The 15,585-nt window shown below is 49.8% G+C and overlaps 1 protein-coding gene across 1 annotated transcript in view; it reads left to right on the top strand.

Moving 5' to 3' along the window:
- The first annotated feature begins 603 nt into the window (after positions 1–603).
- Positions 604–15,585, top strand: part of DNAH9 (dynein axonemal heavy chain 9) — a 371,410-nt gene continuing 356,428 nt past the window's right edge. The window contains exons 1-4 of the mRNA XM_088027042.1: positions 604–999; positions 10,473–10,669; positions 12,604–12,759; positions 13,803–13,933. Coding sequence (XP_087883168.1) covers positions 604–999; positions 10,473–10,669; positions 12,604–12,759; positions 13,803–13,933 — 880 coding nt within the window. The remainder of the gene's footprint in view (positions 1,000–10,472; positions 10,670–12,603; positions 12,760–13,802; positions 13,934–15,585) is intronic.

Here is a 15,585-nt window from a genome sequence, read left to right as displayed (position 1 = left end):
ATTATATTTGCAGTGTCTGGAGTCCTCTCAAGAATTTAATCTGAACTAAACAAAACCTTTTAAAAAAAAGTGGGGGGTCGCCTGGGTGGTTCAGTCGGTTAAGTGTCTGCCTTCGGCTCAGGTCATGATCCCAGGGTCCTGGGATCGAGTCCCCCATCGGGGTTCCTGCTCGGCGGGAAGCCTGCTTCTCCCTCTCCCACTCCCCCTGCTTGTGTTCCCTCTCTCGCAGTCTCTCTCTGTCAAATAAATAAATAAAATCTTAGAAAAAAAAAAGAATTTAATCTGACCTTAGCCAGCAGAACCCTTCACAGCATTTCTCTCCTTGCCCTCCGCTCCACGCAGCCCGTCAATAAACCATTGCACTGGACCGTCACCCGTGAAGCACCCGCAATCCCAGAGACCTGGCATTATATAGGAGCTGCGGCCGGTTTCCTAGCAACAGCGACACGACCCCGCCCCTTGCCCTCGGCGTCCCTCTCCTACCTGGCGGGGCTGGGAGGGGCGGGGCCAGGAGACTCGTGCCCAATAGGAGGGGAGCGGAGGCGGGAGTCCCGGCCGCGTCCGCGTCGCCAGGGAAACGGCTGCGGCGGGCGGCAGCGCGCGATGCCGGGCGCGGAGGACGCCGACCCGGAGCCCCGCGCCGCCGACCCGCGCCTGCGACTCCTGGGGGCCTACGTGGCCCGGAGCCTGCGGCCGGCCGTCGGCGCCTGGGAGCGCTGCGCCGGCACGGCCGAGGCGGAGCGGCTGCTGCACGCCTTCCTGGGCAGTGATGCTGCGGGGGGCCCGAGCCCGCTGCTGGTGGTGCGGCCCGGGCCCGGGGGCCTGGCGGTGCGACCCGGGCTGGACGCGGGGCCCGAGGCCGGCTCGCCTCGCGCCAAGGGGCTTTTCTTCCTGCGCACCGGGCCCGAGCCGCCAGGGCCCCGCAGCCTCCGCGGCGCCGTGCTGTGCGGGGACGTGCCCGCCGCCCCTCTGGAGCACCTGGCCGCGCTGTTCTCCGAGGTGAGGGTGGGCAGGTGGCCCGGAAGCCCTGCGCGGGCAGCCGCTGGGGAGGGGGAGGGGAGGACGGGGCGGAGAGGGGCGGGGCCGGAGGGGATGGGAACTAAGCCCAGAGCACACCTGAGATGTGGGGGCGAGCTGGGACAAGCTGAGGAGGGGCCAGGTCACAGTGAGAAGCTTAAAGGGCCCTGACTTGCGTCCGCCCTGGTCTGGGGACAAGCCAAAGTCAGGAGGAGGTTGGAGTCTGAAGGGTGCCTGGTGGGTCCCGACCATTCTGTAGGGCGCCCTATCTCTTAATCCCTCCGTAAACTGGCGCTGGGGAAGACAGGTAGTGGTGAACAAGGGGGCAAACTCTCTGGGGTCAGCGAGGCAACGGAGGTGAAAGACTATCCACAGTGCTTACCTACGAAGGGGAGTTAAAGGGAGAGGTGGTTTGGTTTTGATTTCATCTCATTCATAAATCACAAAACCATGTACCCAGTGTCAGCCCTGTGCCAAGATAAGAAATTGAGGCATCCGGTTGGAAATGTCCAACAGGCGTTTGGAGGAGTCTGCCCGGAGCTCAGGGAGGAAGATCTCCGGAGATGTGGATTAGAGCGTACCTCTGTGACACTGCAGCCCAAGCTTGGAGAGTGCCCGAGGTTTCAGAGAAGGTGCTCCAGGCGAGATTCTTGGGACATTTAGACCTTTCTGGAAGGGGAGTAAACTTCCCTGTAAGATGAGTGTGTGTGTGTTTCGGGAGGCTTGATGCCCTGGATCCTGCAGCTTACAAAACAAGTATTAACGGAGTACTGGTTATATGACGTTTTGTGTGATAGAGGCTATCGGGAATACCGAAGAAATAGAAGACAAGATCCCACCCATGCAATTCTATGTATAAAATATTTAAAAGTCCTATGACTGGGGTGGAGGTAGAACTCACTTAAAGTTGGCCACAGCGCTGGAGCCAGGTCCTGGAGGCTCCCTGCTGGGCCAGATATTATTAGTCCTTTAGTTGCTTTATCAGAAAGCCCTGGGGAGGGGGAAATCCAGGAAAGGGGCAGGTGGTAACAGAGTCGCCCTGGGTGGGGGGAGGTGAGCCCAGAGAAGCTAGGGTTCTCAGTAGACAGGGATGTATTTCAATCTTTTAACAACTGCAGTGGTAAAGCCACGCATTGTCTGAGCACCATCACTGCAGAGGTCCAAGCTTGGATCACATCCCCTCATGAATGATGATGATAGAAGGAAGTGGCATTGTGTTCGGAGGATAGAGACATGCGTGTAGTAGAAGAAGGATTAGGGGACATAGACATCAAGGTAACTTTCAAGGTCCTAGGAGCAGATTGAACAAAGGTTTGGACACAGAAATACACTTAGTATGTGTGGGGAATGGCAGCCCCATCTCAGAGTTGCGTCACCGCCCAAGGACATGTATCCAGCAAGCAAAAGTAATTTAAAGAACAGTTCAAACCCTCAAGTGTTCCAGAATGTTCATTGGTGCATTAAGAGAGACTGGAAACAAACTGAATGTTTATCCATAGGGGACTGGGTAAATGAATTAAGGTCCATCTATAATTAAAAGGAATGATTGCCATGGAACAGTCCTTAAGATAATTTGTATTTATTGTGGCAAAAAACCAAAACAAAACAAAACAAGACCCCACAGCAGATAAAATTCACTCTCCCAACCATTTCCAAGGGTCCAGTTGCCAACCACACACACTGTTGTGCAGCGAGTCCTCAGGAGCCCCCACCATCCTGCATGACTTAATCTATACCCACTAGACAACTCCCTAACTCCACCTTTCCTCAGGCCCCTGCACCCATCATTCTACTTCCTGTTCCTATGAACTTGACTGCTCTGGGTACCTCATATAAATGGAATCATGCAGTAGGTGTCTTTTTGTAACTGGCTTATTTCATTTCGCATCATGTCCTCAAGGTTCATCCAGGCTTGTACCATGTGAACAGAATTATTTTCCTTCTTAAGGCTCAGTACTATTCCATTGTATGTGTATACACCACATTTTGTTTATCCATTCATCCATGGATGGATGTGTAGGTTGCTTTCACCTCTTGGCTATTGTGAATAATGCTGCAATTTAAGATAATTTTTTTTTAAAGATGCAGAATTATAGTACAGTATGCTACCATTTCTGCTAAAAAGAGAAGGGAGGGAGGGAAGAAGGAAGGAAGGAGCACTCATTAACAGAGTAATCCACAGGCCCGAGAAATGAGGTAACTGAGGTACAGGGGTAGGTAGAACACTTTTTTTTTTTTTTAAGATTTATTTATTTATTTTAGAGACAGCCAGACAGAGAATCTCAGGCTGTCTTCCCACTGAGCAGGGAGCCCGATGCGGGGCTCGAGGTCCCAGGACCCTGGGATCATGCCTCGAGCTGAAACCGAGACTCGAGATGCTCAACCGACTGAACCACCCAGGCGCCCCCAAAATTATTTTTAGAATACCTTCAGGCCTTAGGATTTCTCAAAGCCTCCAACAGCATCTCCCATCTACTTCTTTTACACACCCTAAAGCTGATTGTGCTGCTTCAGCCCCCTGTTCCCCTCCTGCCCCCTCAGCCCCCCTTTCCCGGCCCAGTGCTCTGCTCACTCGCCTCTCTCTGTGGACCAGCTTGGCTCCCCTCATCCTCCCACACCCCACTCAACAGCGCGAGGAGCCCACGTGACTGAGAAAAGTCCTCCCGTGTTTGCGGGGGGCGGGGTGTGATGTCAGTGAGGGGAAGAAGCTATAAATTTCAACACCATCTCCTTACACTAGTACAGGGTTTTTAAAAAATGCATCCAAGAGATGTTTCTCAGAATTGACAAAACTTAGGGACTAGATCCCTCTTCTGCGTGTCTTCCTCCTCCCAGCCGCGTCATTCGCTGCTGCCAGGTTATTTTCTCAGAGCTCTGAGACTTGGATGCCGTTTCAAAGTTTTGTGTTTCTGGAGGGGGAGCATGGGATGTGGAAACTGGGCCTGAGTTCGCATCCTGGTTCTGTGAAATGCATCAGTGTCTTGTGACCTGTCAGCAGGATTGTCCTGAAATTTAGAAGGAATATATTAGGGCACCTGCAATGGTGTGCTAGGCTGTAGGCATGCCCTAAGGGACAAGCATTATTGTCACCTACCCTACTTAAAAGCGTCCTCCCTTCTCTGGCCCATCCTGATCATCTTGCCCTGACCCATCACTGCCCTCCCTGGAGGAGAGCTGTATTCCCCCACAGCCCTTCTGTCTCTGAGCCTGGAGCTGGGACGGGGATCCTCCCTCCTCGATCCATGTTGGAAAACCTCAGTTTGGATCTTATGTCACCAGACAAAGCCACCCTCTCCCCTCATTGCTGCGTCATGTGCTGATGGCACTGTCCCCGGCTCACTGGGGCTCTTTCCAGCATCCCTCCTGCCTTAACACATGGCTACTTCATCAGACACATGAACGATCTTTCCGATAAGCTGGCCTCTAGGATCCTTGAACCTCCCCCCTCCAGCGATCTTGTCCCCCTCCCTACCTTCCCGTGGCCATTCCCAGACCTCGCACTACCAGACCACCCCCTCGTGATCCAGTTTTATGCGCCTCTTTCTCTGACCACGACGTGTGTCTTCCAGCTCACCTCCCCCAACGTCCCACTACCCCAAGCCTCTGATCCCTCCGTCCTGCCACCTCCCGCTGTCTGACTCTGAACCCATGTGCTCTCCCCCACCCAGCTTGGGTGCATCATCATCATTCCCTTGCCTATGCTCCTGACTCACTGGCTTCTGCTTGTTTTGTCGTATTCATTTGGCAAAACCATTATTCTGATGAGATCCAACCCTCTGTCTGTTCCACATCTGCACCCTTGAAGCCCGTGGGGCCGAGAAAAACCAGCCGGCTTTGCTTTAAATTCATGACCCTGAACCTGTGATAGGCCTTTTGTTTCCCAGCTGACACCCCAAACTTCCCATCATTTTCTTGCTTTTCTAGACCACTATTACACACTTTTGTGCCCCTCAAATGTCCAAAATGTCTATCAGCCTCACTCTATGATACTTTTGCTTCTTCCTTGGGTTTTAGAAATGGAAATAATGGACTAAAACTTCCACAAATGCTTACATCCATCCCATGCTGCCAATACCCATGCTCATGCTCCCCCACCATCCCTCCCGTGGCTACAGGTGGACTGTCTGCTGTCATCTGGTGGCAACCCCAAGACTCAAAACTGCCACTTTTGCTCTGAATTCCACCTGTTCTCATCTCCTTAAAGAGATCACGCCAACAATTCTTTCCTCGCTCCTACATTTTTTTTCCCTTCCCCACTAGCTAATTCCCGTCAAACAAAATCCTCGTTCCTCCCGCCAACTATCATCCCACAGAAGAGGTCCCCCCTACAGCAAAACATCTAGAAGATGTACCTGCCTTGCTGTGCCCCTTTCTTTTCCTGTTTCATCTGACAGCCACCCCCACATTGCATGGAAGAGAAAGTAAAAGACTTGTCAACGTCGCCAGTGACCTCGACTTGGCTAAATCGCATGACCCTTTATCAGTCCTCTTCCTGACCTGTGCGCGGCATTCGGCACAGCTCGTGATGACCCGCTCCTCCCAGAAGCCCCTTTCTTCACTTGGTTTCCAGGATGCCAGTCTTCTGGGTTTCCACCTGTCAATCACAATGGCCCCTCCTTTCCATTAATGGTACTCCCTCTTCCTCCCAGCTTCCTAACATTGGAGAGCCCTGGGGCTCACTCCTTGGACACCCTGTCTTCTCTATAGAATCTCAGTTCCTCGGAAGCACTGGTTCACCTGCAGAGTTTCACAGACCATCTGGATTGGACTGCATTTATTATTTCTAGGCTTTGCTTCTCTGAATTCCCAACTACCTTAACCAACTACCTACTCAATGTCCCCTTTTAGAAGTCTAACAGGTGTATCAGATTCTAAGGTGTCCGAAAACACATTCCCGGTCTTCCCTCAAGAATGGACTCTACCCTATTCTTCCCCACATCAGTTTATGGCAGCTCTGTTCTTCCTGCTCCCCAAGACCCAAACCTTGGAGTCATCCTGACGCCTCTTTTTGGCCTCACAAGCCCACAACAAATCCATTAAGAAATCATATTGGCTGACATCAAAAGGAATGAGATCTTGCCATTTGCAACGACGTGGATGCAACTGGAGGGTGTTATGCTGAGTGAAATAAGTCAATCAGAGAAAGACATGTATCATATGACCTCACTGATATGAGGAATTCTTAATCTCAGGAACAAACTGAGGGTTGCTGGAGTCGGGGGTGGGAGGTCGGGGGTGGGAGGGAGGGGGTGGCTGGGTGACAGACATTGGGGAGGGTATGTGCTACGGTGAGCGCTGTGAATTGTGCAAGACTGTTGAATCACAGATCTGTACTTCTGAAACAAATAACGCAACATATTTTAAGAAAAAAAAAAGAAAAAGAAGAAGATAGCAGGAGAGGAAGAATGAAGGGGAGTAAGTCAGAGGGGGAGACGAACCATGAGAGACGATGGACTCTGAAAAACAAACTGAGGTTTCTAGAGGGGAGGAGGGTGGGGGGATGGGTTAGCCTGGTGATGGGTATTAAAGAGGGCACGTTCTGCGTGGAGCACTGGGTGTTATGCACAAACAATGAATCATGGAACACTACACCAAAACAAATTATGTAATATATGGTGATTAACATAACAATAAAAAAATTAAAAAAAGAAATCATATTGGCTGAGCCTTCAAAATGTATATAGAACCAAACCCTCTCTTGCTATCTCCTCCATTACCGCAGGTGCCAAGCCATTGTCTTCTGTATTATAGCAATGACTTGCTAACGCATCCCCCCTTTTCACTTTTGGCCCCTCCAGTCTATTCTCAACACAGCAGCTGGAGTGATTCTACTAAAAAAAGATGGCAGACTATTTTACTCTCTTCGCTCAAAACCCTTCCATGATTTCCATTCCTCTGAGATTAAAAATCAGAGTCCCATAGGCAGGGCTACGTGAGGTCCATCCCCTTTTACTGACCACTGCTGTTCTTGCTCACCCAGTTCTAGCTTCACGGACCTCCACAGTGCTCCTTGATCACACTAGGCAGGCTCCCATAGGGCATGTGCACTGGCTGTTCTTTCTGTCTATAATGTACTTCCCCCAAGGATCTGCACAGTATTCTCCCTATCTTCCCATCTTTGTTTAAATGTTACTTGTCAATGAAGCCTACACCAATCACTCCGTTTATCATTATAATCTCTCCAGTGCACACTCCTGATCCTCTCACCTGCTTTATTTATTTTTTTGCAGAATGTTTTGTTTATTGACTGTCTCTCCCCTAAAATATAAACTTCATGAGATCAAGAATCCTTGTCTGACTTCTTCACTGATGTACTTTCCCAGCATCTAGAGCAGGACTAGCATGTAGTAGATGCTCAATAAATATTCATTGAGTAAATGAATGGGTAGCTTTTCATTTCATAGCAAGTTCATATTCATTATTTTCCTATCACTCAAAGCCCTCAAAAATCCAACCCTGAGCCTGCTTATCACTTTTTCTTCCTATATGCCAGACCCTACAGAGGACAGTGGGTATAAAAAGACCAGATGAGGGGTGCCTAGGTGGTGTAGTCAGTGGATGCATCTCACTCTTGGTTTCGGCTCAGGTCATGATCTCAGGGTCATGAGATCAAGCCCAGGGTCGGGCTCTGTGCTCAGCACAGAGTCTGCTTGAGATTCTCTTTCCTTCTCCCTTTGCCCCTCCTGCATGTGTCCTCTCTCTCTCTCTCAAATAAGTAAATCAATATTTTTTAAAAGACCAGATAAGATAAGACCCCTGCCTTTGAGATCCTAGGAATATTCCCGTTCATCTTCTCTTTCCTGTTAGGCCTTCTGCCCTGGGTCCAAGAGCGTCCTTTCTTATCATGAATGAGTAGAGCTCAGTTTGTAACGTTTTCTCTGTTGGCACTCTCTACCCGCCTGTCCTTGTAAGTTCTCAGTTCAGCGATGGTTTCCAGATACAGCAGGCAAGGGTCAGCCCCTTAGACTTCTCCTCCCGGTTCCAGGTACTCTGTTTCATAGCCACATGGACTTTTTGATCATATATAGAATCCAACTAACCAGATGAGTCTTTATTTTTATTATCTACTCAATTATCACATTTCCTGATGATCTGGTTTTTTTCTTTCTAGTATTCTTTTCCCTTAGCTGTGAGATTTGACAGGCAGAGGTTCCTAGTAAGTTACATTAACTACAACTTTTTAAGTTGCAAGTGATCAAAACCTCCACTTAAAGTAGCTCGGAGGGCGCCTGGGTGGCTCAGTTGGTGAAGCGTCCGCCTTCGGCTCAGGTCATGATCCCGCGGTCCTGCGATCGAGCCCCGCATCGGGCTCCCAGCTCAGTGGGGAGCCTGCTTCTCCCTCTCCCACTCCCCCTGCTTGTGCTCGCATTCTCTCTCTCTGTCAAATAAATAAATAAAATCTTTACAAAAAAAATAATAAAGTAGCTCAGAAAATTCAAGAGCAGCCTGATTCAGGAGCTCGAATGAGGTCATAGGACTTGGTCTTTCTCCATCTTTGAATGGTCTCTTCCCTGTATTGACCCTATTCTGAGGCTCCATAGGGTAGCAGGATGGCTACAGTTGCTCCAGACTGATAGAAAAGAGAATTTCCTTTCGTCAAAAAGTTCAGATGAGAGACTTTGGCCCCCCTCTCACTGGCTCAAATCTGTTGACATCCCAGCGTGGGATCTAGAAATGAGTACCAAAGAAAAAAAGAGGAGCTTTATGAGGTGGCCAGAACCCCAACCAGTGTTCACCCTACAGGTAGATTCAAGATCCTCAACTCGGTTTAGTTCTTTAAGATGCCCCGTCATCATCCAACTGGCCAACAGACACATGAAAAAGTGCTCCACATCGCTCGGCATCAGGAAATCCAAATCAAAACCTCAATGAGATACCACCTCACACCCGTCAGAATGGCTCGAATTCACAAGTCAGGAAACGACAGATGTTGGCGGGGATGTGGAGAAAGGGGAACACTCCTACACTGTTGGTGGGAATGCAAGCTGGTGCAACCACTCTGGAAAACACTAGGGAGGTTCCTCAAACACTTGAAAATAGAGCTACCATACGATCCAGCAATTGCACTACTGGGTATTTACCCCAAAGATACAGATGTAGGGATCCAAAGGGGTACGTGCACCCCAATGTTTATAGCAGCAATGTCCACAATAGCCAAACTGTGGAAAGAGTCAAGATGTCCATCGACAGATGAATGGTTAAGAAGATGTGGTATATATACACAATGGAATATTATGCAGCCATCAAAAGGAATGAGATCTTGCCATTTGCAACGACGTGGATGGAACTGGAGGGTGTTATGCTGAGTGAAATAAGTCAACCAGAGAAAGACATGTATCATATGACCTCACTGATATGAGGAATTCTTAATCTCAGGAAACAAACTGAGGGTTGCTGGAGTGGTGGGGGGTGGGAGGGATGGGGTGGCTGGGTGATAGACATTGGGGAGGGTATGTGCTATGGTGAGCGCTGTGAAGTGTGCAAGACTGTTGAATCACAGATCTGTACTTCTGAAACAAATAATGCAATATATGTTAAGAAAAAAAAAAGAAGAGAAAGTAGGAGGAGAGGAAGAATGAAGGGGAGTAAGTCAGAGGGGGAGACGAACCAGGAGAGATGATGGACTCTGAAAAACAAACTGAGGTTTCTAGAGGGGAGGAGGGTAGGGGGATGGGTTAGCCTGGTGATGGGTATTAAAGAGGGCATGTTCTGCGTGGGGCACTGGGTGTTATACGCAAACAATGAATCATGGAACCCTACATCAAAAACTAATGATGTAATATATGGTGATTAACATAACAATAAAAAATTATTAAAAAAAAAGATGCCCCGTCATACCACGTGCAGATGGGCATCCTTACCTTCATTTGTCCTCTATTTTGCCTCCAGCCCCTGTGACAGTTTCAATCACCTCTTATCCACTCTGTTAATGAGGGAGGGGCTCCTGCCCAAGAGTTCTGGGGCTGGCCGAGCACACAACACTGGACCGATGAGACTGACAGCAGTTTATTAGTCACACACACTCCCAGCTCGGAGGAGGCTGCTGTGTCCCTCAGGGTGGCACTTGGGAACACAGTGAACAGCTGAAAGCTATGGGAGGCAAGCTTGGTAGGATCCCAAGGCTGGGATGCCCACTGGCTCCTGTGGGGGGATGGGATTGGCTTGTTGGAGGAAGCCCTCTACTCTGAAATAGCAGCACCCTTGCCTGTCCCCCTGATGAGGAGGGCTGTTTGGCTAATCCCCAGGAGCTGGGTGGGCAGGGAAATTTGCCGGTAGGCTATTCGCGACCCTCCGATTTTGCCAGGTGTCCAGGCAGTACATAACCTTGGTTCTTAGTTGTCAGCCCTACAGCACAGGGACCTGCAAAAGGTTTCTGGGCCTTTCTCAGATAGTCCTTCTTTAAGGTCTCCAAAGAAGAATGCCCACCTTTGTTGCCCCCTGCACGTCCATTCCAGGTGGTTATCCCCGTCCTGGCCAATGAGAAGAACCACCTCGACTGGCCCCACGTGGTCTGTCAGGACGTCCAGAGGCACGCCCACAGCCTCCAGTGTGACCTCCTGGTTCTCCTAGAGCAAGTGAAGGGGAAAACCTTGCTGCCTCTTCCAGTGGGTGCAGAAAAACTCGAGTTGGCGGCTTCTCAGAGTGAGACCGTGTAAGTAGCACCAGCCTGGCCATCTGAGCCTCTGCAATTCAACCCGGGAGGGGCTGCTTTACCGGAATGTGGTTCTTGGCGACTTTTCTGTTCCGGACCCTGTGCATCTCCTCGTTCCACACACCAGCCTGTTTGCCTAAGCATCCCCGGGCTGTGTGTTTTCTGCTGATTACCACCCTTGCCCCAGTCCCTCCCCCTGAAGTGTCTGAAGGCCATCGGAATTATTTCAGGGCTGAGAGCAGCCACACCGATTTCAGTATTCTGCTTATCAGGACAGTGGCTCATCATTGGCAAGGACCCAGGGCCGGGCTGGGAGGCAGCCGCGCCTCTTCCCAGCATTTACGCGGCACGTAATGTCACAGAACTAACCCTGGTGGCCCTTGCTATGGCTCCATACACCGCTCCCCCCGCAGTTCAACACTTCTGTCTGGTCTTGGGGATTTTTCTTTCTTTTTTTTTTTCCGAACAGAAATAAATCTGGCTTCATGGAGACTTGAAGCCCACACCTCCCATGCCTGGGTGGGCATTAAAACCTCAGCCTCTTCTCCTTTGGGGGGTGAGATCCTCCCTCAGTTCTGAGAAAGCTTTGCTTCTGTCCCATGGGGATTTTTTCCCTTTTCTTTTAAGCCAGCCTGTGTATCTAAATGATACATCTTTTTTATCTTCTACCCAGCACTTCTGTGTCTGTGGCAAGAGACCACCTTCCTACGTGAGCGTGGTCTGCCATATTGCCAGGAGTTTGCAAATGCATTGCCTCAGGGCCCGTGATTTGATCTGGAGAAAAAGTTAACGCACGGGATGCCAATGTACTTTTGTAATGACTTTTCGCTATTGGAAGTAACTGGCGACATATATAATTTGAAGCAATTTCCCAGTTAACTAGAAAACATAATGTGGTTTAATAAAAAATATTCAATTTTCTAAGTAAATAAATTCAAATTACCCTTTTCCTGTTCCTTTTATATTTTAACATAATAACATTCAGTGCGTGTGTATGTAATCATCGCTGGGTTGGTCTCGCTTTGTTCAATTTGATCATTTCCCAGAAGGCTGGATCGTATTTCAGGGCGGTGCATATCTTCTCCTTTCAATACCTTCCATAATCACTTGTGCTGTATCACCGCTCAGCAAATATGAATTAAATTAAGCGAAGGTGGGTATCCGACAGGACAATGTGGATGATAGATTCTTTCTCTGTGTCACTTGTGTCCTGGGTTCATGGCATGACCTGCTGTCCATGGAAGCTTTGTGGAAAGACCACCAAAATGGGTTCTGGATGCTCACTCCCTTCCAAAACACCTCGAGTTTTCTTCACTTATTTTGGAAAAGCGTTATGAGGGGGAATGCTGGTTCCTCAGCATTCTGGAAAGGCCAAGGACATCATGAAATCGCCTGTGGTGTTCAGACAGCTGATGCTCTGCCTTGTGGAGGATGGAGCCTGACTCCTCTTGCTGCTGAAGGCAGAACTCAGACCAAGTGAGGGAACTGGCAGAGAGGCAGATGTGGTTCAGGGTGGAGACCGACTTTCTCCCCAGACGAGCTGATCTACTAAGGATCGCACTGCTTGGTCAAGGAGGGAGCTTGCTGACATGGGTGGCGCTCAAGCAAGGGGTGGATGGTCATCTGAATATTTTCTGGCCAGCGTATTCTAGCAGTGATGAAAAGTCTCGGTAGGATTAGTCTTCAGGAGACTGGTGAACCCCCAAACCTTGAAATAATCATGTACACGTGCACACATTGGCATTTTGTCTGAGGAGAGAGGAGCTGTATTTTTTCTTATTGACCCCATATCAGAGTCTGTCCTCCATCAAAAGCTAAGAATGCCTGGCCAAGGTAGATTTTTCCTCCTAAAAGACTTGGAATTCTGCTTGGGGGGGCGGGGGACACCCAGAGTTATTTCCAGTATCCCGGGAGATTCGTTGTGTTTTTCACAGCTTGGACTGCGACAAGTCCATCATCTATGCCCTTGAGTCGGCCGTGATCCAGTGGAGCCGCCAAGTCCAGCTGGTGCTCAAGAGAGAGTCTTCCCAGTCACTCCAGCAAGGGGAGAGCCCCACCCCTAAGGCGGAGTTGGAGTTCTGGAAAAGCAGGTAGGCGCATGCTCCAGTCCTCGGGCGTAGATGTCTTCCAGAGGACAGTGGCCTGAGGGGGGCGCTGTCAGGGGCATTCCCTGAGTCTGGTCCCACCCCCAGCTGTTTCTCCTCACCCCTGGGGCGGGCAGGCAGCTCAGTGTTTCCTGTGCACTGGAAGATACTCACTTTCCCCGAGTTTCAATAGTCGCCCCTCCGTTCTTGAGCTCCGGTCTGTCTTCAGACATTGCTTCAGAGGCGCTTTCAACCAAATGTAAAATTAATGAACTCTCTTTCCTGTTTTTCTTCTGCTCATCTACTCCCTCCTCGTTGGACAGTCCAAGCTCTATGCACACACGTTTTGTAAGGATCTGGAGAAAGAGAGAGGGGTTTTGGCAGTTGGCTGCCTGCAGAACAGCCTTTTCTACGTCCCAGCCAATCATCAGTAGGGCTGGAGAGCCCATCCTCCACGGTGTCCCAGCCCCATGGGATTCCAGAAAGACCCAACTGTTGCTTCTGCTCCTTCCACGCCCACCCCTTGACTCCCCCACTCCCTTGCTTCTCATTATCGCTGTGCTGCTTAATCCTTCACTCAAAAGGACACAGAAGGGTGTTTGAGGCAGATGTCCCTGTCCTGGCATTGGATGGGAGAGCATGTCCGTGCCACATGACCGGGCATGCCTGCCGGGCTCCGGCCCTGTTTGTGCCGCCGTGCTGAGATGCCCAGTCTTCTTGTTGCGTCTCTGACCATTCCTCTGACCTGCTGAGGAGCCCTTCTCCAGCAGCTCTGCTTTGACAACACCTCTCTCACTCCTGCCCCAAACCTGATGGCCGGAGCAAATGACCTCCAGCGGCCACGCTTCTGAGCCACCAAATGGTCACAGCCGCACTCCCTGCTGCTACCTCCCGGAGCTGTCCCTCTGAACCCCGTCCCCAACTCCGGCGTTGGCCCTCACCGTTCCTCTGTGGAAGTAGCTGGAGGCAGGGCTCCTCCTCTATCTGAGGGTGGGTCATCACAGCATGACCCCGGTTCCCTGGATTCACCCTTCTCCACGGTGTTGTAGGTCTGAGGATCTGGACTACATTTATAATCAACTGAGAGCCATAAAGGTGAGGGGCATGGCGACGCTCCTGGACAAGCTTCAAAGCAGCTACTTCCCAGCTTTCCAGGCCATGTTCAGAGACGTCCGAGCAGGTGAGGACCAGCCAGAATTTTCCTAGATACATCGGAGGCGAATTTCCTATTTAGCACCGAATTATCTTCTCTCTCTGATTTCCCCAGCTTACCGTTCTTAAAAGCTCCCAACCTGACACAATCTAGCTTGGCAGCAGGAACACCAAGTCTGGAAGCAGGAAAGCAGCTCCCTTGGGCTCAGTTTGCATTGTCAGTGCTTTGTGACCTCAGCAAAGTCACCTAACCTCTCTGGGCTTTAGTGTGTAACTGTGGTTATGGCGCACACCCTTCCCGCGTAGGCTTCCCTGGGCCACCGTGGGATGATACAGTGAAGTTCTATTGACTGTATTGTACTGTACCCGTGCACGATGGAGTTTCTTACCTCTGGAATTCAGCTCCCTCCGCCCCCAGCTCCTTGAGAAGTCTCTGTGCCATTTCTAGTTCCATTCGCTTTTTCTGTTCCTGTTGTTGCATGGGACTGCGATTTCCTGGCCACGGGAGCACCAGACAAGATCGGCCCTTGTCAAAATTGCCAAGCCAGCAAAGTCTATAATTCGAAGGGGGTAAATTTTTTTCAGGGCTCCCTCTCCCCTCGTCCGGGCCCTTTGCTTCTTTCCTTTCTCCTATGAGACTTCCTCCAGTTCCTCAGCACTGTAGGTCAGAATGGGCTTTTGAAGATGTTCGCAACGTCATGGGATTTAAGCTTAATCCAAGCAGTGATTTTCAAACATTATTTTCTCTCTCAGAACTCTTTCTTCAAGCACAATCTTCTATGGAAGTCCAAAATATAAACCTAGTCAAGGCACTTTTGGTCCGTGAAAGAGGGGCATGTCCCGCGTCCAGAGCCCATTTTCGGCCCCAGCCCCACTGTCTCCTCCTCATGGAGTGGCGTTTGGAAACCCCTCAGCTAAAGGAATAAAGGTGCCAGTGGTGGGGTTCCTAACATATGCTGAATAACAGAGGAGAAGCTGGTATAAGAGGCTAGTCTTCGAGGTACTTTTGGGCCCCAAAATCTTACCACAGACGTCACTCTGCCGGCACATAAAGCTGGCTTGGAATGAGATCCCTCTTGGGGCCCCCGTTTATTGCTTCACTGAGAGATTTTGTGTCCCAGGGGAAAATCAACTGCTGTCCCCAATTTATACTTCAGTTCAGATGGGATGGGGGGTCCCCCAAAAGCGGGTGTGTGTCACTCCCGCTGTGAGAGATGATCACGGGAGACATATGGACAGACATATTTTACAAATGTGTTAAAGGCTGACTGTTTTTGGCAACTGATACCTGCCTTCCATTTGTGGTAGTGATTTGAAGTCTTCATCTTACATGATTTTATTCAGGTTAAAATGTGAGCCGACTTAGAGAAAAGCGCTAAGCAGGTAGTATTACAGGTTGCATGCAGACATGAAGGAGTCATGCAGATGGCTGAAATTCGAGGCTCTGAAATAAAGCTTCATGCAGTGAAAGTATATTTACGAGTTGGTTATTTAGAGCCCCATATATATTTTTCACATTAATGAATTAATAGACTATAATCATTCTCATTGATCAATAGTTCTAAAAGATTTGGTTTCCTGGGCGGGCTTCGGGAAGCTCTTTGCAGTAGAGTCTGCTGGAGATGACAGAAATGAGAAAAAACAATACCATCCTAATAGTAACAGATAAACACTACAATA

The sequence above is a fragment of the Eumetopias jubatus genome, unplaced genomic scaffold, assembly GCF_037043125.1.
Source record: "Eumetopias jubatus isolate StellerSeaLion01/CBP00866 unplaced genomic scaffold, mEumJub1_p1.0 scaffold_10, whole genome shotgun sequence".
NCBI classification, from domain to species: domain Eukaryota; kingdom Metazoa; phylum Chordata; class Mammalia; order Carnivora; family Otariidae; genus Eumetopias; species Eumetopias jubatus.
Note: the sequence above shows the minus strand (reverse complement) of the source record. Positions and strands in the feature narration are given on the sequence as shown.